Genomic DNA, 25032 nt, shown 5'->3' with positions numbered 1-25032 from the left:
AAAGCCAGAGCCAAATGTTTCCCATAAAAATCTTTATTTGTGGTGGCAACATCATGCAAAAGAAAACTCAGTAAAAAAAAATCCTAACAAGATGGAATGATCTGCCTGTGAGGACAAAAATTATAGGCAGATGCCTTTAAAATAAGAAAATAATTCTGGTTCCAATTCAACAATGCCCATAGAATCATGTTTGTCACAAAGATCAACAGCTAGACCTCTTCTAAAGTGAGCTCAACAATATGCACATCATGTAGACAATTCTATGGACATTGTCCATTACTGAAAGAAGGAAAGTAACACTAAATATATAACTGAATAGAACATGAACGGTTTCAGGAGCTGATCCCTGCATTGGTAGCCTATTAACTAATTTCCAACACTTTTAGAAGAGCCATTTTGAAATTAGACTTGGATATTTAAATATAGATACACCATCAAACAATGGGCTAAGAAAATGTTTTGGTGTAAATGTGAATTTAAATGAAAGCCATTTACAGCAATGCAGATGCAGCAGTTACTGTATCAGTGAAAACATCTCTATGGGGGTGTGAGTGATATAGGTCTCAAATCTACTGAAAATATACAGTTAATTCAAATAGCAGGTGACAGTTACAGGTAAATTCCAACTTCACATTGATTTGTTTTTTATTTTATCTTGTCAGTTTGGGGAGATATTAAGTATTGACCAGGAAATGAATGAACAGTTTTAACTGGCCATCTTTATACAGGAATGTACACAATATCCTCAAAACAAGGTTTTCCAGCCAAAGCCAAGGGGATACAACGCCTGTATTACACTTCCGCTCCATTGGGATTCAGGACAAAACAATGTACATTTATTGAGTTTGCAAATACTCTTACAAACGGTTTAGTCAATATCCCACCACAAGAAGCCGGCTCCAATATTTTACAGTGCCAAATCAAAGGCAATTTGTTTTCGGCTCTCATTCACTAATGTGCCAAATCATCGGAGAGAGAGAGCACACATTTTTATGTAGAAAAATGATTACTTTTTTTCTTCCTTTATACAGAGTAATAAAAAAAGTAAGGCAAGATGCATCAAACAGAAGTCCGAAAGCTGCGGATGGCCTCTTCAGGTTGGTTCTGGGGTGTATTCAGCGAGGTGAAGCGTTCAAAGCGTTGCAGATAGAAATATAATGAATTGAGCCGACAACGATTTTCTAGCTCTACATAACAATCGTATCTGTTCTACACAGTACATTTCTATCTGAGAGCCCTTAAGTTTGCAGCCCCCTGAACAGGCCCATGGGTGTCGCTGATAGTGGTCAGGAGACGGGACAAACTGTAAAAGTCTAACTCTGTCTGACGCATCTTACACTGGGAGGGGAGAGGTGGGGGGGTGGTCAATGGTTTCCTTTGCTGCCCCCCCCCCCCCACGAGTCTGCCAAATCGCTGATCTTTGGCACTTAGGCTGGCAGACTTAGCTTCTTTCCTTTCAGTACTGAAACAGAGGAGAGATGTTTAGGTTCAACGGATGAGCTCAGCACATTTTCTTCTTACATCTGTGACAACGGATACCAGACGCTCCTGGTGAGTGTTGACAGTGACAAGCCAATCGTATATACTGGACTTTAAGACCCTAGGCTTCCACATTGAGAGTAGGAGTAAAGTGCCTGGTTAGTTAGCCAACGTATACAAATGCTGAACCATTATAGCTCCCAGTCAATATAGAACGGAGTAAGATAACGGTACTATCAGGCTCTGACGAATCACAAGTCAAAGTTCATGCTAGCTTATTTATGCTGCACGGCCTCATTAAGTCACCATGCGCGATATACCCAGCCCCATTTTCAATTTTTTTTGCTTTGCGTCCAAACGTACCCCATAGAACACTTAATGCCTCATTCACATTACATCTCAGCAGTCTGTTGCGTTGCACCGGATGTCATTCATTTAAATTGGGACCGTATGCAATGGAGTGGTATCGCAGCGCCGCCTTGCGGTTGAAGGCTCCGTTGCGAAACGGATGGTGCATACTTTTAAATTTCTCCAAACTCTGTGTCGTCATCAGTGCACTTCAACGCAGCCAAAGTCCGTCAATAGAACAGGAAGTTACCAAACTACAGAAGTTTCAAGTTTTAATGTCACGTGCACAAGTACAGCGAAATGCTTTTCTTGCAAGCTATAAACCCAACAATGCAGTAATCAATATCAATGTAGTACTAACAATAACAAGGTAGAACAAACACTCAATTAAAAAGAAGAACAAGTAAGAAGCTATATACAGGTGAACAAGATGAAGATCTGTGATTTTCAGCGATGGCTTTATGGGATTGCTAGCAGCTTGTAAACAATTAACCATTCCTATAAGTGAGTACTATTTTAATAGTAATGTTAAAATATACACACTGGCTGTTAAACCAATTATATAATGACTGTTGCCTTCAGTTGAAGTTTGTGATGGTAATTACTTTTTTGATGGTACCTAGCTTTTAGCTACCGTAGGCTAGCTATCTAGCCACTTAATAAGCTAGAAATAATGGCTTTTAGCTAGCTAGCTGCTCTGTAAAATAGCTTGACTTGCAAGAAAATGTGAGAAACAAGTTTAGGAAAAAGTTATTAAAATAAACGTTTTCTTATCACCTGAAACAATACATTTCTCCTGTATTGAATGAAAAAGCAATTTTGCAATCTCCCAAAATAAATGTGATCTCTGACAAGAGACTAGGCTGTCCTCCATCTTGTCTTGCATTGTGTCATCTTCATGCAATATGTTTCCGCTACTGGATGGAGAACATGGGGTTTCTATGCTCTCCGTCCAGTAACGGAACCAGATTGCATGAAGATGACATACGGCGTAATGAAATACGTCACGATGTGAATGGGGCATTACTCCAAGCACTCTTTGTGTAACAGTTTCTGCGACTAAGATAAGTGAATAAAAGGACACTACAGCATCACACTTAGGAAATAAGTTGGAAGAAGACTGCAGCTCGACTCACCTTTCGTTACATACAGATAGAAGAAGTCGCAATAGAGGATTGTCTGAACGACACCGGCCACGATAGCGATCATGTCGAAGAAGCCCTCGAAATAGAAGCGCCAGATCCAGTTGATGAGGTAGAGAGCCCGGTACAGGCCCAGGAAGAACAGATAGTGGGTGGTGATGGTCTCTGCCTCGCCAGTCTTACTGATCATGAAGAGCTGGGGCAAGATGGCCACCGACTCCAGGTAGATGGAGAACGTCCAAAGGATCTGGAGGGGGAGGGAGAGGAGATGGGAAGGGAGAGGAGATGGAGAGTTGCTGTATAAGACACTGATGCAGTATGCCCTCATCATGCCAAGACAACTGTGTGTGTGTGTGTGGCCTTACCTCGAGAGGAGAGAAGTCGTGGTTGACAAGGAAAGCCAGCCCTCCCACGGGGACGACCAGGAACTCCACTCTGAAGGTGTCATGGTTACCGTCGTAGGTGGCCTTGAACTTAGTGTAGATGAGGTACACGGTGGCGTACGCACAGCCAATGTAAATGACCTGAAACAATACAATCCACCAATCAAGGGAGACGATACATACAGCACTCTGATTCGACGATCCCTTTACTGTAGCTTGGAAGGTAGGTAGGTGTGTGTGTGTTTAAATCCAAGTTAGGTTAACCCAGGGGTCTCCAACAGGTAGATCCCCAGCTACCAGTAGCTTGCAGCCCACCTATGAGTAGCTCGCCAATCAATTCTGAAAGTACAGTGCATTTGGAAAGTATTCAGACCCCTTGACTTTTCCACATTTTGTTACGTTACAGCCTTATTCTAAAATGGATTAAACAAAAAAATTGTGTAGATTGATGAGGAACAATACCCCATAATGACAAAGCTCAGGTACATACGGTTTCCATTGATCGATCAGCCTTAAGATGTTTCTACAACTTGATTGGACACCAACTGTGGTAAATTATATTGATTGGACATGATTTGGAAAGGCACACACCTGTCTATATAAAGGTCCCACAGTCGACAGTGCATGTCAGAGCAAAAACCAAGCCATGATGTCGAAGGAATTGTCCGTAGACAGGATTGTGTCGAGGCACAGATCTGGGGAGGGTACCAAAAAATGGCTGTAGCATTGAAGGTCCCCAATAATACAGTGGCCTCCATCATTCTTAAATGGAAGAAGTTTGGAACCACCAAGACTCTTCCTAGAGCTGACCGCCCGTCCAAACTGAGCAATCGGGGGAGAAGGGCCTTGGTCAGGGAGGTGACCAACAACCAGATGATCACTCTGACAGAGCTCCAGAGTTCCTCTGTGGAGATGGAAGGACCTTCCAGAAGCACAACCATTTCTGCAGCACTCCACCAATCAGGCCTTTATGGTAGAGTGGCCAAATGGAAGCCACTCCTCAGTAAAACGCACGACAGCCAGCTTGGAGTTTTCCAAAAGGCACCTAAAGGACTCTCAGACCATGAGAAACAAGATTATCTGGTCTGATGAAACCAAGATTGAACTCTTTGGCCTGCATGCCAAGCGTCACGTCTGGCATCATGCTGTGGGGAAATTTTTTGGCGGAAGGGACTGGGAGACTAGTCAGGATCGAGGGAAAAGATGAACGGAGCAAAGTACAGAGAGATCCTTAATGAAACCTGCTCAGGACCTCAGACTGGGGCGAAGGTTCACCTTCCAACAGGACACCGACCCAAAGCACACAGCCAAGACAACGCAGGAGAGGCTTCGGGACAGGTTTCTGAATGTCCTTGAGTGGCCCAGCCTTAGCCCGGACTTGAGCCCGATCGAACATCTCTGGAGAGACCTGAAAATAGCTGTGCAGCGACGCTCCCCATCCAACCAGACAGAGCTTGAGAGGATCTGCCGTGAAGAATGTGAGAAACTCCTCAAATTCAGGTGTGCCAACCTTGTAGCGTCATACCCAAGAAGACTCGAGGCTGTAAACGCTACCAAAGGTGCTTCAACAAAGTACTGAATAAAGGGTCTGAATACTTATGTAAATGTGATATTTCCGTTTTTTTATTTCTAATAAATTTGCTAACATTTCAAAAAACCTGTTTATGCTTTGCCATTATGGGGTATTGTGTGTAGATTGATGAGGGGGGGGGAACAATTTAATCCATTTTAGAATAAGGCTGTAACATAACAAAATCTGGAAAAGGTCAAGGGGTCTGAATACCTTCCGAATGCACTGTACATGCATTTTTTAAAAGTGTTCCATTGCAAACTGTCAAAAATAAATCTCCCTGCTACTATCCAATCAAAGCCACATTGACATTATCCCACCCCCGATTAGCCACTATTGGCTTAAAAAGCCAAATGTAACAACATCTGTCAATAAATGTTCAGCAATATTGCCCGTCTGTCGGTTTGGTGTGCGCGTTTGTCTATGTAGCCAGTTAGTGATGCTAATGATAACCATCTTGTGGGTAGACAGAATGACTTTGCCAAAAAACCTTCTCAAATCTCAATTAAATGTTAACTGCAAAGTAGACTTACCTGACTATATGATTATTTGTATCAATTGGGTGGCCATTGTTTTGCAAACTGCCATGACGTGCTGCAGTAGTAGGCCAACAGCAGAAAATTGCTAGACCTACACATTCCTCTCTTGCTAGATGCGCAATTAAAAGAGGAATTACACTAACAACAAAAATCAAATTAGACCTCAATAATGGTCTTCTGATGCGATTCAAGCATTGTCATGGACTCAGAACACATACAGTTGAAGTCGGAAGTTTACATACACTTAGGTTGGAGTAATTAAAACTTGTTTTTCAATCACTCCATACATTTCTTGTTAACAAACTATAGATTTGGCAAGTCGGTTAGGACATCTACATTGTTTACAGACAGATTATTTCATTTACGATTCACTGTATCACAATTCCAGTGGGTCAGAAGTTTACATACACTATGTTGACTGTGCCTTTAAACAGCTTGGAAAATTCCAGAAAATTATGTCATGGCTTTAGAAGCTTCTGATAGGCTAATTGACATCATTTGAGTCAATTGGAGGTGTACCTGTGGATGTATTTCAAGGCCTAACTTCAAACTCAGTGCCTCTTTGCTTGACATCATGGGAAAATCCCTCCCAAAAAAATCAGCCAAGACCTCAGAAAAAAAATTGTAGACCTCCAAAAGTCTGGTTCATCCTTGGGAGCAATTTCCAAATGCCTGAAGGTACCACGTTCATCTGTACAAACAATAGTACGCAAGTATAAACACCATAGGACCACGCAGCCGTCATATCGCTCAGGAAGGAGACACGTTCTGTCTCCTAGAGATGAACGTACTTTGGTGCGAAAAGTGCAAATCAATCCCAGAACAACAGCAAAAGGACCTTGTGAAGATGCTGGAGGAAACAGGTACAAATATATCTATATCCACAATAAAACGAGTCCTATATCGACATAACCTGAAAGGCCGCTCAGCAAGGAAGAAGCCACTGCTCCAAAACCGCCATAAAAAAGCCAGACTACGGTTTGCAACTGCACATGGGGACAAAGATCGTACTTTTGGGAGAAATGTCCTCTGGTCTGATGAAACAAAAATAGAACTGTTTGGCCATAATGACCATCGTTATGTTTGGAGGAAAAAGGGGGTTGCTTGCAAGCCGAAGAACACCATCCCAACCATGAAGCACGGGGTGGCAGCATCATGCTGTGGGGGTGCTTTACTGCAGGAGGGACTGGTGCACTTCACAAAATAGATGGCATCATGAGGAAGGAAAATGATGTGGATATATTGAAGCAACATCTCAAGACATCAGTCAGGAAGTTAAAGCTTTGTCGCAAATGGCCTCAATCCTATAGAAAATTGGTGGCCAGAACTGAAAAAGCGTGTGTGAGCAAGGAGGCCTACAAACCTGACTCAGTTACACCAGCTCTGTCAGGAGGAATGGGCCAAAATTCACCCAACTTATTGTGGGAAGCTTGTGTAAGGCTACCCGAAACGTTTGACCCAAGTTAAACAATTTAAAGGCAATGCTACTAAATACTAATTGAGTGTAAGTAAACTTCTGACCCACTGGGAATGTGATGAAAGAAATAAAAGCTGAAAGAAATTATTTTTTTAACTATTATTCTGACATTTCACATTCTTAAAATAAAGTGGTGATCCTAACTGACCTAAGACAGGGAATTTCTACTAGGATTAAATGTCAGGAATTGTGAAAAACCGAGTTTTAATGTATTTGGCTAAGGTGTATGTAAACTTCAGACTTCAACTGTACATGTTCATTGTTTCTCTATGAATAATTGTAACATTGAGTACCGAAATAAATCCCAAAACAGGAAAATAAAACAGGACACTGAATTCGGGAAAATAATCATGTTATTGGTTCCCCTTAGAGTATTTAGCAGGTATATTGCCAGAAAACATCTCTTGTACACCAAGGACCCGGGGAAGAGTTGCAGGTTAGAGGAGAAGAATGTGCCAATTTGAAAGCTATAAAAAAAATATATATATATAGAAAAAATTGTAGCTTGCGACAGGTTAAAGTAGTAAATGCTAGAAAAGGTTGCAGACCCCTGAGTTAACCACAGTGTCTTCAGAAAGTATTCATACCCATTGACTTATTCCACATTGTGTTAAAGACTGAATTCAAAATGTATTAAAATATTATTTTTTTCTCATCCATCTACACACAATAACCACATTATGACAAAGTGAAAATGTTTTTAGAAATGTTAGCAACTTTATTGAAATAGAAATGCATAAATATCTAAATTTACATAAGAATTCACCCCCGAGTCAATACTTTGTAAAAGCACCTTTGGCGGCGATTACAGCTTTGAGTCGTCATGGGTATGTCTATCAGCTTTGCACATCTGGATTTGGGGATTTTCTCCCATTCTTCCTTGGAGATTTTCTCAAGCTCTGTTAAGTTAGATGTGGAGCTGCGGTGAATAGCAATCTTCAAGTCTTTCCACAGATTTTCAATAGGATTCACGTCTGGGCTTTGGCTGGGCCACTTTCACATTCATGTTCTGAAGCCATTCCAGCATTGCTTTGGCTGCATGCTTGGGGTCATTGTCAGGTCTAAGGTCGTTTGCACTCTGAAGCAGGTTCTCAAAGATTTGCCTGTTTTTGGCTCCTAGTCTCTGCCGCTGAAAAGCATCCCCATAGCATGATGCTGCCTCCATGCTTCACGGTAGGGATAGTGTTAGACGGGTGATGAGCTGTGCCTGGTTTTCTCCAGACATAGCACTTTGCATTCAGGCCAAACAGTTCAATTTCTGTCTCATCAGACCACAGAATATTTTGACTTATGCTCTCAGTCTTTCACGTGCCTTTTTGCAAACTCCAGGCATGCTGCCATGTGCCTTTTTCTCAGGAGTGGCTTCCGTTTGGCCACTCTCTCAAAGCCCAGATTGGTGAAGTGCTGTAGAGATTGTTGTCCTTCTGGCAGGTTCTTCCATCTCAGCCAAGGAACTATGTAGTTCTGTCAGAGTGGTCATTGGGTTCTTGGTCACCTCCCTTACCATGGTCCTTCTTGCCCGGTGCTCAGTTTGGTCGGACGGCCAGCTCTAGGCAGAGTCTGGGTAGTTATGGTTTTTCCATTTCCCAATTATGGAGACCACTGTGGAAACTTTCAACACTCTAGAAATGGTTTTATACCCTTCCCCAGATATACGCCTCATCACAATTATATCTTGGAAATCTACGGACTGTTCCTTCGACCTCATGGTATAGTTTCTGCTCTGACATGCACTGTCAACTGTGGGACCTTATATAGACAGGTGTGTTTCTTTCGAAATCATGTCCAAACAATTGAATTGGCCACAGGTGGACTCCAATCAAGTTGTAGCCACAACAAGGATGATCGAAGGAAATTGGATGCACCGGAACTCAATTTGGAGTGTCATATCAAATGGGTGTCAATACTTATGTAAATGAGATATTTCTGTATTTCATTTAATACATTTCTAAAAACATGTTTTCACTGTCTTGCGGTATTGTGTGTAGATGGGTGAGAAAAAAAAATATATATATATTTTATGCATTTTGAATTCAGGCTGTAACAACAAAATGTAGAATAAATGAAGGGGTTTGAATACTTTCTAAAGGCACTGTAGATACCTTACTAAAAGCAACCTCAATCACAGACAGACGAGAAAGTTAACAAATTAGCTGCTTGTTGGGTTTTAAATGTACTAACTAGCGGTATCCATAGTTAGAGGTACACGCTTTGGACACACCCACTCACACACACCAATGAACCTTGGACATACAAGGGTGTGTCAACTTAACGGCACTTGTATTGACTTGTGAGTAGATCACTACTACAGAGCATGGTTGGGGTGTGTTAGTTTTTATTTTATTTTATTTATTTAACCTTTATTTAACCAGGTAAGCCAGTTGAGAACAAGTGCTCATTTACAACTGCGACCTGGTCAAGATAAAGCAAAGCAGTGCGAAAAAAAAAAAAAGAAAACAGAGTTACATATGGAATAAACAAAACGTACAGTCAATAACACAATAGAAAATCTATATACAGTGTGTGCAAATGTAGTAAGTTATGGAGGTAAGGCAATAAATAGGCCATAGTGCAAAATAATTACAATTTAGTATTAACACTGGAGTGATAGATGTGCAGAAGATGATGTGCAAATAGAGATACTGGGGTGCAAATGAGCAAAATAAATAACAATGTAAATAACAATATGGGGATGAGGTAGTTGGGTGGGCTAATTACAGATGGGCTGTGTACAGGTGCAGTGATCAGTAAGCTGCTCTGACAACTGATGCTTAAAGTTAGTGAGGGAGATAAGAGTCTCCAGCTTCAGAGATTTTTGCAGTTCGTTCCAGTCATTTGCAGCAGAGAACTGGAAGCAATGGTGGCCAAAGGAGGTGTTGGCTTTGGGGATGACCAGTGAGATATTCCATGCTGGAACGCATACTACGGGTGGGTGTTGCTATGGTGACCAATGAGCTAAGACAAGGCAGGAATTTGCCTAGAAGTGATTTATAGATGACCTGGAGCCAGTGCGTGTGGCGACGAATATGTAGTGAGGGCCAGCCAACGAGAGCGTACAGGTCACAATGGTGGGTAGTATAAAAACGGATGGCACTGTGATAGACTACATCCAATTTGCTCAGTAGAGTGTTGGAAGCTACAGTGGGGGAAAAAAGTATTTAGTCAGCCACCAATTGTGCAAGTTCTCCCACTTAAAAAGATGAGAGAGGCCTGTAATTTTCATCATAGGTACACGTCAACTATGACAGACAAATTGAGAAAAAAAAAAGAAAATCCAGAAAATCACATTGTAGGACTTTTAATGAATCTATTTGCAAATTATGGTGGAAAATAAGTATTTGGTCACCTACAAACAAGCAAGATTACTGGCTCTCACAGACCTGTAACTTCTTCTTTAAGAGGCTCCTCTGTCCTCCACTCGTTACCTGTATTAATGGCACCTGTTTGAACTTATCAGTATAAAAGACACCTGTCCACAACCTCAAACAGTCACACTCCAAACTCCACTATGGCCAAGACCAAAGAGCTGTCAAAGGACACCAGAAACAAAATTGTAGTCCTGCACCAGGCTGGGAAGACTGAATCTGCAATAGGTAAGCAGCTTGGTTTGAAGAAATCAACTGTGGGAGCAATTATTAGGAAATGGAAGACATACAAGACCACTGATAATCTCCCTCGATCTGGGGCTCCACGTAAGATCTCACCCCGTGGGGTCAAAATGATCACAAGAACGGTGAGCAAAAATCCCAGAACCACACGGGGGGACCTAGTGAATGACCTGCAGAGAGCTGGGACCAAAGTAACAAAGCCTACCATCAGTAACACACTACGTCGCCAGGGACTCAAATTCTGCAGTGCCAGATGTGTCCCCCTGCTTAAGCCAGTACATGTCCAGGCCCGTCTGAAGTTTGCTAGAATGCATTAAGATGATCCAGAAGAGGATTGGGAGAATGTCATATGGTCAGATGAAACCAAAATATAACTTTTTGGTAAAAACTCAACTCGTCGTGTTTGGAGGACAAAGAATGCTGAGTTGCATCCAAAGAACACCATACCTACTGTGAAGCATGGGGGTGGAAACATCATGCTTTGGGGCTGTTTTTCTGCAAAGGGACCACGACGACTGATCCGTGTAAAGGAAAGAATGAATGGGGCCACGTATCGTGAGATTTTGAGTGAAAACCTCCTTCCATCAGCAAGGGCATTGAAGATGAAACGTGGCTGGGTCTTTCAGCATGACAATGATCCCAAACACACCGCCCGGGCAACGAAGGAGTGGCTTCGTAAGAAGCATTTCAAGGTCCTGGAGTGGCCTAGCCAGTCTCCAGATCTCAACCCCATAGAAAATCTTTGGAGGGAGTTGAAAGTCCATGTTGCCCAGCGACAGCCCCAAAACATCACTGCTCTAGAGGACATCTGCATGGAGGAATGGGCCAAAATACCAGCAACAGTGTGTGAAAACCTTGTGAAGACTTACAGAAAACGTTTGACCTGTGTCATTGCCAACAAAGGGTATATAACAAAGTATTGAGAAACTTTTGTTATTGACCAAATACTTATTTTCCACCATAATTTGCAAATAAATTCATTAAAAATCCTACAATGTGATTTTCTGGATTTTTTTCTCTCATTTTGTCTGTCATAGTTGACGTGTACCTATGATGAAAATTACAGGCCTCTCTCATCTTTTTAAGTGGGAGAACTTGCACAATTGGTGGCTGACTAAATCCTTTTTTCCCCACTGTATTTTGTAAATGACATCGCCGAAGTCAAGGATAGTCACTTTTACGAGGGCATGTTTAGCAGCATGAGTGAAGGAGGCTTTGTTGCGAAATAGGAAGCCGATTCTAGATTTAACTTTGGATTGGAGATGCTTAATGTGAGTCTGCAAGGAGAGTTTACGGTCTAACCAGACACCTAGGTATTTGTAGTTGTCCACATTTTCTAAGTCAGACCCGCCGAGAGTAGTGATTCTAGTCGGGCGGGCGGGTGCAAGCAGCGTTCGATTGAAGAGCATGCATTTAGTTTTACTAGTGTTTAAGAGCAGTTGGAGGCCACCGAAGGAGTGTTGTATGGCATTGAAGCTCGTTTGGAGGTTTGTTAACACAGTGTCCAATGAAGGGCCAGATGTATACAAAATGGTGTCGTCTGCGTAGAGGTGGATCTGAGAGTCACCAGCAGCAAGAGCGACATCATTGATATACACAGAGAATAGAGTCGGCCCGAGAATTGAACCCTGTGGCACCCCCATAGAGACTGCCAGAGGCCCAGACAACAGGCCCTCCGATTTGACACATTGAACTCTATCTGAGAAGTTGTTGGTGAACCAGGCGAGGAAGTCATTTGAGAAACCAAGGCTATTTAGTATGCCAATAAGAATGCAGTGATTGACAGAGTCAAAAGCCTTGGCCAGATCGATGAAGACGGCTGCACAGTACTGTCTTTTATCGATCACGGTTATTATATCGTTTAGGACCTTGAGCGTGGCTGAGGTGCACCGATGACCAGCTCGGAAACCAGATTGCATATCGGAGAAGGTACGGTGGGATTCGAAATGGTCGGTGATCTGTTTGTTAACTTGGCTTTCAAATACTTTCGAAAGGCAGGGCAGGATGGATATAGGTCTGTAACAGTTTGGATCTAGAGTTTCACCCCCTTTGAAGAGGGGGATGACCGCGGCAGCTTTCCAATTTTTGGGGATCTCAGACGTTATGAAAGAGAGGTTGAACAGGCTAGTAATAGGGGTTGTGACAATTTCGGCAGCTAATTTTAGAAAGAAAGGGTCCAGATTGTCTAGCCCAGCTAATTTGTAGGGGTCCAGATTTTGCAGCTCTTTCAGGACATCAGCTATCTGAATTTGGGTGAAGGAGAAGCGGGGGGGGCATGGGCAAGTTGCAGCGGAGGGTGCAGAGCTGGTGGCCGGGGTAGGGGTAGCCAGGTGGAAAGCATGGCCAGCCGTAGCAAAATGCTTATTAAAAATTCTCGATTATCGTAGATTTATCTGTGGTGACAGTGTTTCCTAGCCTCAGTGCAGTGGGTAGCTGGGAGGAGGTGCTCTTATTCTCCATGGACTTTACAGTGTCCCAAAACTTTTTGGAGTTAGTGTTACTTGGACAAAGAGCTGTAAGAGGATGAGCCTGCCACCCTCATGGGGGTGAGGGGGTCCATGGTGTGTGTCTCACCTTCATGGTGGTGTTGTAGAGGGAGATGAAGGAGGTGAGCAGGTCCAGGTAGCGTGTGGTGAACACCAAGGCGAACAGGATCTGACTCTTCCCGGAGATACCTTTCAGAGAGAAACAACCAACCAACAGGTGTATGAGACGTCAGAGGTTGCTCTACTCTCCCGAACTCTGTGGTGGCCTCTTGGTAGGAAATCAAACCTGGCAAGCTAATTTTATCCCATTTCACATGCTAACCCAGTTAGGCCCTGCACCAGGCTTCTGTCCTCTCTAGCATGGCCAGATAGTGATGACTGTGATAAGAACTGTAAGACTTCCAAGGCGTTTTATTACAGGCAATCTAAACAGGCATAGATACTCACAGCTGCCCCTCAGAAGGCCTGCCTGCAAACACTGTCAAGTGGCAAGATGTCTCCTCACACCCACTTGTAATCAAGAAGCTCACAATACATTAATAACATTGCTAGTCTAGAGTATACTAAAGAATGTATTCAACTTCAGTGCTTGCAGTGGTGTGATTATAATGTTCCTAATGACAGGCTCAATACCTGAGCATAAACTGATTTTTGCCTGACTGGAATTGGTTTCACAAATCCAAACTCTTGTGTGGGCCACCTGCCTACTGAAGTTGTTGATCCATGACAGGTATCAGTGCCTCCTCTGACAGCTCAGATAATACATCCTAAACCTGACCTTTAACCCCAAACCAGTTTACACAACAGACTGCAACAAACATTGTATTCCCAGGGGACATTGGAATTGAACCAATTTCATTTTGTATAAGGTCAAGTCACAATGTTCTGCTCTAGCTGTGCATTCGACAGCTATTTCTCTTATCAGCGTTCAGTGACAGCGCTGCCATGTCAGAGGTCAGGCCAGGGTAGCATCGGCATGGGCGTTCAAAATAACTGTACTCGGTAAAATACGAGGTCAAATCATGAAGTCTGTGATCTTCGGGTCGGCACTCTAAAAAGAGGCCCAAGTTGTCGAGTTGGAATTCCGAGTTGGATGACCATTCAAATCGATTTTTCCCAGTCGGAGCTCGTTTGTTTCCGAGTTCCCAGTTGCTTTGAACGCAAAATAAACTAACAGGTTTCAGTACTACAACAGGGATGATGATGCATGACATATCACACACGGAAACCGGTTAGTGGCGCATTCGCCCGCTGCACTGATGGGTGCCCCCAAACTGACGTGCCCAGATCTGTTGCCTCACATCACTGCCTGGTCAGTAAATGAATGGGAGACTCAATTTAAGACAACTAGTTAGTTTGAATGTAACCAACATTGTATTCAAACACGAACCAACCAAATGTGTCATGATCACTGGGATTTAGGTGCATTTAATTTAGTTAGGTGTATTTTGGCCTTTCCCAACATTGTTAACTAGGCCGTGCTAACATCAACGCTAACAATCTGGTTGATAAAGCCACAAGCGCTAACGTCGTTACCTAGCTAGTAGCTAACTTGTCAACACAATAATCCACTGCACAGCAAGGAAATTTTGCTAGCTGGAATGGAGATGGAAATCGGAGATGTATGCAACTTGCAAATAGTCCAAATGTGAATCTTACTCACCGGCACACGACCTGGTTTTCCATATTTTTAGCAGTAGGATGATGATGGCTGCTAAATGGGAAAGATCGCCAGTGAATCTGAAAATATTCATGATTCTGCTGGGTGCTGCAGGCGGCGTTGCCTCCGTTAGCACGAATTTATACCCGTCAAAACAAATACAACCTTCTAGCCTCCGTTACTGACCGGTTTTAAACCTTATAAGAGGTTCTGTCTGGCACCTAAATCGACGTTTTTCTCGGTCTGAATGGGAAAATGTCAAGTAATGCGCGACGTGGCCAGGAGACGTGGCCAACTATAGCGGCGCCCAAATGCAAGCCGGGAAAAAGTTGACGTTACAGAATGGGACACGCCCGTATGAGGGGCACGTCCGTGATCACAGAAATTGAATTTCTATTCATTCTACTATATTTATTTAAAAAACTAAACTACAGACTAATCTGAGAATTTGACATTGGAATGAACAACTACATTGGAGAGTATATTCAAATAAAAGTTTAAATAGACTCACAAGAGTCACTCAAATGCACATAATACATGACACTGGCATCCAATACATCCTTCATGCAAATTACATCCTTTCTGATACATACTGCACATACACGTCATCTCAAACTTTTACTGCACTTTAAAGATAAAACAAGTTAACTACTATTGAATATGAAGGTCAATAATTAAATAAGTCACAGAAAAATATTTTATTTGTTGAGGTGATATTACTTTAAGTAAAATACACTGAGTGGAACATTATTAAAGTAAACTTGTTCTGCTGCCTATAAAACTGTAGATGGGAGATATTCACTGACAATGCCTCACATTGCTATAAGTAATCAATCCAGATTTCATTGTAACAGAACATTACTGCCCAGTTGATAATACAACAGTTAGAAACAGTGTGCTTATAATTAAACCTTAAGACAACTAGACAGGGAAAGAATTCCCTCCATCTGTGCTTGACTAAATCAATGAGATCAGCCGGTTATGTCCAACAATGTTATTGTTGGAAAAATGACCAATCAACCCAACCTAAGACAATACATTTACATCACTATACTTCAACCAAGAACAGTCAATTTCCACAGTGATATGTTGGCACAGAAGATGAGATCCTCCCTCCCTATCATTTACAGAGTTATGATATGTTATATTCAAATCAACTTATTATATTCAATGGCAAACTTCCATTTTTATTTTTTTTGTTGCTTAGAATGTAAAGGTATGACACAGTATGACACATGACGGTTGGTAAACAGTGGCACTACCCAAATTTCAAACCAGGATTCACCAGCTGACTTTAAAGAGCCAATTAAAGTGGCAATGTAAATGAGAAATCCTCTCAATAGTAATTAAGAAAATATCTTGCTTAACCTCCACTAATTCAATACAAATCCAGCAGCCAGTCAGATGAAGCCTTCTACTGTATCTACTGTACACAGATGCTCTAGGAAAGGTCAGCGGATGCATCACTATAGTCTAAAGTGGCTTCCTCTCCTCGGTCTGCACTCATCTGAAAACACAGGATGAGTAAAAACAACATGGCAAAACCTTGTCCAGTCCATAGAGATAGCGGACTCATCTTTGTATCTGTGCCATTATAGCATCTGTGACAGCGCCATTGAGGCCATCTCCATTTTGAAGTAGTACATTTTCTTCACGATTGGCTGATCCCTACTAATGAATGACCCAGTTGGACATGACTCCCAACAGGGTCACCAGGAGGGATCAGTCAATGAATTTGGAAGTCCCACCCAGTTGACTACATTAAAATGGTGGAAGCCCTCAATGGCGCTGCTCATTCTAATACAGCCTTTTGGCCCCTAGACGACTTTATCATTGGCCGTATTTGAGAGCATCAAATCCATGATGCATTGTGGGTAATTGGTGACTGACCGACCGATCTACAAATAATGAGTAGTTATTTATGATGCTAATTGAGTTGTAGATCAGTCAGTCAGCAGTCGCCTGTACTGTCGGCTGCAATGTCAAACCAGCCCATTCTCTATGGTCCAGTCCCGTTGGAAGGACGGTCGTTCGTTTTAAGATTAGTGCAGATGAAGGAAGGAGACATGGAAAGGATGCACATTTGGATAATTGAGATGCACCCCAAGATACAGTAACTGACTTCACTCCTCCACAGGTTTCAGGACGAAGACAGCATCGTCCAGTACATAGTAATCTTTGTACATGTCTCCCTCACACAGGTACGGCAGCCGAGTCACTGCCTCCACCTCAAACCCCACTTCCCGGAACACCTCATTGGACAGGTTGGTGACTTGCTCCTCCCACTTCTTCCCCTTCACTTTGATGTGCTCTCTGGGGCGCTGCCACTTCCCACCTAGAGACAGAACAAACACTCAGATTCAGGAGACTAGTCTAGAAAAGGCCTTGTGGCAGCTGAAACAACAATAAAAGTATTCTACCTGTCCCCATATCTTTTATTTTAAATACTGTAACTATTCAGCCCGAAAGGATGAAAGCTGTTCCATGCACATTCACACAAATATCTCATTGACATCAACATATGATTTAGCTGAAAGTCTCAAGTAAGGACATGGCCCTAAGTCTTCATCCTGTATCACTGATCTGTGCTCCATCTCACCTATCTCCACCCAGGGCTGGAAGGGCAGGACAGCGGCCAGGATGAGTCTTCCCGTGCTGGGCACCAGCGAGCGGTGGATGCCCCTGAGGAGATCCAGGGGGTCGTCACAGCGGTCCAGCAGGTTCAGACAGCTGATCAGGTCATACTGGAACCCAGTATGCTGCCACTCATCAATACCTAAAAGCCTACGAGAAAGAAGAGGACATCAGAGACTGTGTGGTGTGTGTGTGGTGTGTATGTGTGTGTGTATCACTTACCTGTACTTCTTCCTCTGGAGGTGCCACTTCATGGGAGGAGAAACCTCAGTGGCGTAGACCTCTCTGAAGTGGGCTCCCATCACCTCGGTGACGCCCCCGTCCCCGGCCCCTAGGTCCAGCAGTCTCTCCCCTCGCCACTCGGGGCCGACGCGGAGCAGCTGCTGGAGCTGGTCCGCAGAGAACACAAACATAGAGCCACGACCTAGGAACCTGGGAGAGAAGAAAAGAGAAGAATGAGTACCTGGCAAAAAAATATTGAAAAGGGTGAGAAGAGAGCAAGTAGAGACGAAGACAGGAGGGCATGAGAAAGACAGAGATAATGACAGCATTAAAACGCTGTCTTTACTTACCCATTGATGGACGTGCGTGACACAAGGGGGCTGAGGACAGTGGAGATGAAGGAGTGGTAGAACTGGGTGAACATCCAGCCAGACTTTTCTATGCTGCGTCTCAGAAAAGCCTGGGTGTCCTGGTCCAGATGGCTCTGCACAAACAGAGGCCTAACCACCTCCCCCAACATGTCTGGAGAACACCTGTACCACTGAGGAGCAGGGAGGCAGGGGAAAGGAGGAGGAGAAGTGGGTGAGTGCGAGAGACAGTGATGACAACTACTCATTACCACAACACTGGTTTATCCGGTCTTTGTATCAATCTCTTCATAATATGAAAAACTCTTGAATATTTGAGTGAGAAGGAAATATGACTTCTATTCCACCTGGCAACCAAGGAAATACAGTAGCTGGTTCTTGCTGAATGCACAATCGTGCCTTTAAAATGCTCACTTAAGCAAAATCATGTCAGGGAGAAGTGTGATATACTCTGACAGCAAATCGAGTTGTTTATTTGTTTAACCCTCCTGTTGTCCTGGGGTCATTCTGACCCCAAATTAAATCTTTTGCCGACAAAATATGTTTTTTATTCATCAATTGGTCTGAAAATAACGGTAGTTGTTTAATGCTATGCTCTTTATGATTCAAACAAATTTGAAGTAATTTGATTGAATTATGGGTGTTTTACTAAATGTAATAACTTCTGTTGTCCTCTGGGGTCAAAAAGACCCCGCAGCACAAAGTTTACATACTGCTTGGCAAAACATCTTTGATCATGTTTCTTTGATGTGTGGGGTCAAGCAATGGTTATGACAACAACAACAACAAAAAAAGTATTTTCTCACAGGTGTTTGGGCATTTCACATTTTAGTCTGAGAGAGACAGGCAGCACAATGAGGAGGCAGAAGTTTTATAATGCACAGGAGGCTTGCAAGATAATTTTTGAAATAAAAGAAAATAATGACCAGGAGGACAATGCTGCACATAATGAGGATGAATCAACTGATGAAGAGGGTTCAGGGTCAGAAGAGGAGGAACATAATGATGAGGTGATAGATCCAACATACAGACAGCATGCTACTTCTTCCTCCGAAGATTCCCCCACATCTCCTGCTGCAGAAATGGAAGATGATTATGAATATAAGGAAATGGATGAACGTGATGATGACGTAGAATCTGAAGCTGGTATGGAAGAAGTGTCAGAAGTGGAGCACTGCACCTATTATGATGAAGAATCAACAGATGAGGTAGAATCTGAAGTTGAAATGGAAGAAGTGTCAGAAGTGGAGGACATCATCTATTATGATGAAGACGAAGAATCAACAGATGAGGTAGAATCTGAGGAAGAGGACCCAGCTGACCCTGAACCCTCTTCATCAGTTGATTCATCCTCATTATGTGCAGCATTGTCCTCCTGGTCATTATTTTCTTTTATTTCAAAAATTATCTTGCAAGCCTCCTGTGCATTATAAAACTTCTGCCTCCTCATTGTGCTGCCTGTCTCTCTCAGACTAAAATGTGAAATGCCCAAACACCTGTGAGAAAATACTTTTTTTGTTGTTGTTGTTGTCATAACCATTGCTTGACCCCACACATCAAAGAAACATGATCAAAGATGTTTTGACCCCACACATCAAAGAAACATGATCAAAGATGTTTTGCCAAGCAGTATGTAAACTTTGTGCTGCGGGGTCTTTTTGATCCCAGAGGACAACAGAAGTTATTACATTTAGTAAAACACCCATAATTCAATCAAATTACTTCAAATTTGTTTGAATCATAAAGAGCATAGTATTAAACAACTACCGTTATTTTCAGACTAAATATGTAACACAGAATTGATTGAAAATGTATACTGTATGCTTTATAAACAGTCAAACCAGGCAGGACAAAAGGTGTGATTATGGGCTGTCATTAATAAAAATAAAATGATTCAAAAACAGCATCCTCACTAAACTTTTACAAATACCACTCAGTGATAAGTCAAATAGTCAAAATAATAATAGGTCAAAATAATTCATAGTTTCATTGTATTTTTACTTAAAAACAGGGTATACTTTTATGTAAACAAGGTCTATTGGCTCTAAATTCCAAAACAAATGAAAAAAATTCTAGTAATGGGTTGAACAGAAGTAAGACTAAAGATGTAACACAGAATTGATTGAAAATGTATACTGTATGCTTTATAAACAGTCAAACCAGGCGGGGTCATTTTTGACCCCAGAGGACAAAAGGTGTGATTATGGGCTGTCATTAATAAAAATTAAATGATTCAAAAACAGCATCCTCACTAAACTTTTACAAATACCACTCAGTGATAAGTGAAATAGTCAAAATAATAATAGGTCAAAATAATTCATAGTTTCATTGTATTTTTACTTAAAAACAGGGTATACTTTTATGTAAACAAGGTCTATTGGCTCTAAATTCCAAAACAAATGAAAAAAATTATAGTAATGGGTTGAACAGAAGTAAGAATAAAGATGTAACACAGAATTGATTGAAAATGTATACTGTATGCTTTATAAACAGTCAAACCAGGCGGGGTCATTTTTGACCCCAGAGGACAAAAGGTGTGATTATGGGCTGTCATTAATAAAAATTAAATGATTCAAAAACAGCATCCTCACTAAACTTTTACAAATACCACTCAGTGATAAGTGAAATAGTCAAAATAATAATAGGTCAAAATAATTCATAGTTTCATTGTATTTTTACTTAAAAACAGGGTATACTTTTATGTAAACAAGGTCTATTGGCTCTAAATTCCAAAACAAATGAAAAAAATTATAGTAATGGGTTGAACAGAAGTAAGAATAAAGATGTAACACAGAATTGATTGAAAATGTATACTGTATGCTTTATAAACAGTCAAACCAGGCGGGGTCATTTTTGACCCCAGAGGACAAAAGGCGTAAGGCATTTGGGAGGACAACACGAGGGTTAAAGGTAACTCTGTAGCTAACCACTTACCTCCTGGGTTTCTTGTCCGGCTTCTTCGCTTTCGCTCACCATGTTCATGAAAAGTGAACGAGCGAGTGGACTGCGCACGTATTTCCCCGTCCACATCTTTCTAGTTGCGAGCAGAAAGGCGATGTAGCCCAACACCCACGCTACAAAAAGCAATGTCCTCAGCTGTAGATGACACATACTGACAATAACGCAACAGATTTGGCAGCTATGGAAAAGTGCCTGCTGCAGCCTGGTTGTTGACTGACTGGTCACTAGATTTTCAAGTTGTTAGACAGATGTAATATTAGCTAGCTACCCAGAGAGTATCCAATTGTGATAGCACACGCAGTGCATACCTTCAGGTCCAAACATAACAAAAACACAAACCTGAAGGCGTGGTGACCTTTTGGAGTCCTCATGTTATTTATTCGACATCTCAATCCGTTGTGCAAATACTTTCAGCTCAATTCCAATTGTTTTGTAACCGTCACATCCGAAGACTGCCAGCCAAGCAATGCCGCGTTCAAAACAACTGGTAACTCGAAACTGGGAAATCTCCGATTTCCTACTTCAGTGCATTGAAAACAACTGGGAACTCGGGAAAAAACGAGCTCCGACTGGGAAAATTCGTTTGAACGGTCATCCAACTCGGAATTCCAATTCGGGAACTCGGGCCTCTTTCTAGAGCCCCGACTTAATGACCTGAAGATCACTGACGTCATGATTCGACCTCGTTTTTATCCGAGTTCCCAGTTGTCTTGAAAGCACCATAAACCTACAGAAAATTATAGGGGTGGGGAAAATCTGGAAATACGTTTGCTTCCTGTGTTACATCTAAATATTTCCACCATAGTCTTGTCCAACAATGCACACCCCAGACCACACATCGGCCGAGATGGATGGCATTTTCAATCACCTCAACACAGTTTCAGTTGTCTGGTGTGACTTAACGTTAAGTGGAGAGACAAGATGCACAGAGAAATGTCTGTGGGGGTGGCATATTTGTAGTTATCCATAAGCTACTGGAGTTAGGTAGGACATGTAGCTAGCTATGGCTAACTTCCTGCTGCATTGTGCGGGAACTGTCATCATGACCAGCGTCTCGTTAGCAACACTAAAAAAGCATTTCCGGGCCACGGAATTTCGGACATTTTCTAATTAAAGTCCCCCACGTAATAGTAAAAAAGTGTCAATAACCTGTATTTATTCATAATATATTAAACATAATTGTCTAAAGATGAATAATGATTCATATTTAAATGACATTTGCATTAAATGTGGGTTTCAAAACATGTTCCAAAGTCAAATAAACTAAGAATTGCACTGTACAGGAAAAACTATTGATTGTGTCTCCATAAAACCAGGCTCCTGTCTACTCACTATAGTCCCTAGCATACAAAACAGATGAGTTTGAACAAAAAGCTAGGTCATAGGAAGTGTTGCTGTCTTTTTAATCTGCCCCCTCCATAGCCCCCAATGCAATTCACTGTATATGGAATACATATTGGACTGTAGAGAAAAAATGTACTTCCTGTCTCAAATAAAACTGGGGTGGAAAATATTCAGTAGGGTATATACTAACCAAATATGTCACAGGAAGTGCTGCTGGCTTTTTACTCCTCCCCCTCCATAGCCTAACGCAATACACTGTAATGGGATGGATACATATTGGACTGTAGAGAGAAAACCTTACTACCTGTCTAATTTGACTAAATTGTCAAATCAGCTCCCAGCCCTCATATGAATCTGAATAAAACAAATTCATGGAAGACATTTATTGTCTCAGAAATGACAATTATGAGAGATGGTTCTAATTATGTATGCGTTCAGCCTTTTCATGGTGAGAACACATTTTTTCGACGAGGCAATGTCACACAATTTCAAAAACCCGAACCAAGATCCCTGTCCAAGATGCAAACCTTTTAATTTATTGCGACCAAGGTGGGTTGAAGAAAAGCGTTGGTGAATTGAGGTGAACATGATCTTACAAGGATACTGCCTCAAGCAATATATATATATTTTTTCTAGCCCACATCCTTGACATGATGCATGTTTTTGCATGTAAGACTGGCCTTGAGCTGATTTACAGTGCCTTCAGAAAGTAGACACCCCTTTACTTTTTCAAAATGTTGTTGTTACAGCCTGAATTTAAAATTGATTAAATTGAGATTTTGTGTCACTGATCTACACACAATAGCCCCTAATGTCAAAGTGGAATTTTGTTTGTAGAACATTTTTGAAATTCATAAAAAATTAAAAGCTGAAATGTCTTCCATCAATAAGTATTCAACCCCTTTGATATGGCAAGCATGAATAAGTTCAGGAGTAAAAATGTGCTTAACAAATAGCATAAATTGTATAGACTCATTCCATGTTCAATAATAGAGGTTAACATGATTTTTGAATGACTACCCCATCTTTGTACCCCGAACATAAAATTATCTGTAAGGTCCTGTAATGTTTAGGCACGACAGTGCAGTAAGACTGATAATTGTTTATGACAACACTAACACGACACCTAATGATGGATCCATAGTACTACAGTTTATGGTAGTCAGTCAACCACTGAACGTGAGTGTGTGAGTCATGCAACGCTTCTAGAGAAACAACCATCAACAGCATCTGTGTCTGGACATCGAATATTGAATTTCAAGCACATTTTCAGCCACAAAGACCAGGGAGGTTTTCCAATGCCTTGCAAAGAAGGGCATCAATTGGTAGATGTGAAAAAAAAGGGGGGGGGAAACATGCTGAATATCCCTTATTTTTATTTATATTTATTTTATTATTAACCCATCCACCACCCCACCCATCTTCCGAGGACAAATATATTTTTTTGTTTTTTACAGCTTTTCTGCTACATATACACTACAGGTCAAAAGTTTTAGAGCACCTACTCATTCAAGGGTTTTTCTTTATTTTTACTATTTTCTACATTGTAGAATAATAGTGAAGACATCAAAACTATGAAATAACACCTATGGAATCATGTAGTAACCAAAAAAGTGTTAAACAAATCAAAATATATTTTATATGAGATTCTTCAAATAGTCACCCTTTGCCTTGATGACAGCTTTGCACACACTTGGCATTCTCTCAACCAGCTTCATGAGGTAGTCACCTGGAATGAATTTCAATTAACAGGTGTGCCTTCCTAAAAGTTTGTGGAATTTCTTTCCTTCTTAATGCGTTTGAGCCAATCAGTTGTGTTGTGACAAGGTAGGGGGGGGGGGTATACAGAAGATAGCCCTATTTGGTAAAATACCATATTATAGCAAGAACTGCTCAAATAAGCAAAGAGAAACGACAGTCCATCATTACTTTAAGACATGAAGGTCAGTCAATACGGAACATTTCAAGAAATGTGAAAGTTTCTTCAAGTGCAGTCGCAAAAACCATCAAGCGCTATGATGAAACTGTCTCTCATGAGGACCGCCACAGGAATGGAAGACCCAGAGTTACCTCTGCTGCAGAGGATAAGTTCATTAGAGTTACCAGCCTCAGAAATTGGCTGGTAACAGACACATCTCAACATCAACTGTTCAGAGGGGACTGTGTGAATCAGGCCTTCATGGTCGAATTGCTGCAAAGAAACCACTACTAAAGGCCACCAATAAGAAGAAGAGACCTGCTTGGGCCAAGAAACACGAGCAATGGACATTAGACCAGTGGAAATTTGGCCTTTGGTCTGGAGTCCAAATGTGAGATTTTTGGTTCCAACCGCCATGTCTTTGTGAGACGCGGTGTGGGTGAAGGGATGATCTCCGCATGTATATTTCCCACCGTAAAGCATGGAGGAGGAGGTGTTATGGTGTGGGGGTGCTTTGCTGGAGACACTGTCTGTGATTTATTCATAATTCAAGTCACACTTAACCAGCATGGCTACCACAGCATTCTGCAGCGATACGCCATCCCATCTGGTTTGGGCTTAGTGGGACTATCATTTGTTTTTCAACAGGACAATGACCCAACACACCTCCAGGCTGTGTAAGGGCTATTTTACAAAGGAGAGTGATGGAGTGCTGCATCAGATGGCCTGGCCTCCACAATCCCCCGACCTCAACCAAATTGAGATGGTTTGGGATGAGTTGGACCGCAGAGTGAAGGAAAAGCAGCCAACAAGTGCTCAGCATGTGGGAACTACTTCAAGACTGTTGGAAAAGCATTCCAGGTGAAGCTGTCTGAGAGAATGCCAGGAGTGTG

The 25032-nt window shown here is 41.8% G+C and overlaps 2 protein-coding genes across 3 annotated transcripts; both read right to left on the bottom strand.

Annotated features, from left to right (window-relative positions):
* Positions 1–15: 15 nt before the first annotated feature.
* LOC311130116 (ER lumen protein-retaining receptor 2-like) lies at positions 16–15012 on the bottom strand. Its single transcript, XM_084162800.1, has 5 exons — positions 14696–15012; positions 13121–13221; positions 3335–3493; positions 2964–3216; positions 16–1462 (listed from the first exon to the last, which is right to left on the bottom strand). Exons 1-5 carry the CDS (start codon positions 14784–14786, stop codon positions 1428–1430), a joined length of 639 nt encoding a protein of 212 aa, XP_084018926.1. The 5' UTR covers positions 14787–15012; the 3' UTR covers positions 16–1427.
* Positions 15013–15375: 363 nt separating this feature from the next.
* On the bottom strand, positions 15376–21371 carry LOC311130089 (protein-L-histidine N-pros-methyltransferase-like). Of its 2 annotated transcripts, XM_084162753.1 has the most exons (6): positions 21217–21371; positions 20851–21012; positions 17899–18089; positions 17549–17758; positions 17292–17476; positions 15376–17027 (listed from the first exon to the last, which is right to left on the bottom strand). In XM_084162753.1, the coding sequence occupies exons 2-6, from the start codon at positions 20944–20946 to the stop codon at positions 16816–16818; spliced, it is 894 nt and encodes a 297-aa protein (XP_084018879.1). In that variant the 5' UTR covers positions 20947–21012; positions 21217–21371; the 3' UTR covers positions 15376–16815. The 2 variants fall into 2 exon arrangements, with proteins under 2 accessions (XP_084018879.1, XP_084018878.1); XM_084162752.1 differs by lacking the exon at positions 21217–21371 and having other exon boundaries at positions 20851–21106.
* Positions 21372–25032: the final 3661 nt, after the last annotated feature.

This window comes from Coregonus lavaretus (assembly GCF_964263955.1).
Source record: "Coregonus lavaretus genome assembly, chromosome: 1".
In the NCBI taxonomy this organism is placed as follows: Eukaryota; Metazoa; Chordata; class Actinopteri; order Salmoniformes; family Salmonidae; genus Coregonus; species Coregonus lavaretus.
Note: the sequence above shows the minus strand (reverse complement) of the source record. Positions and strands in the feature narration are given on the sequence as shown.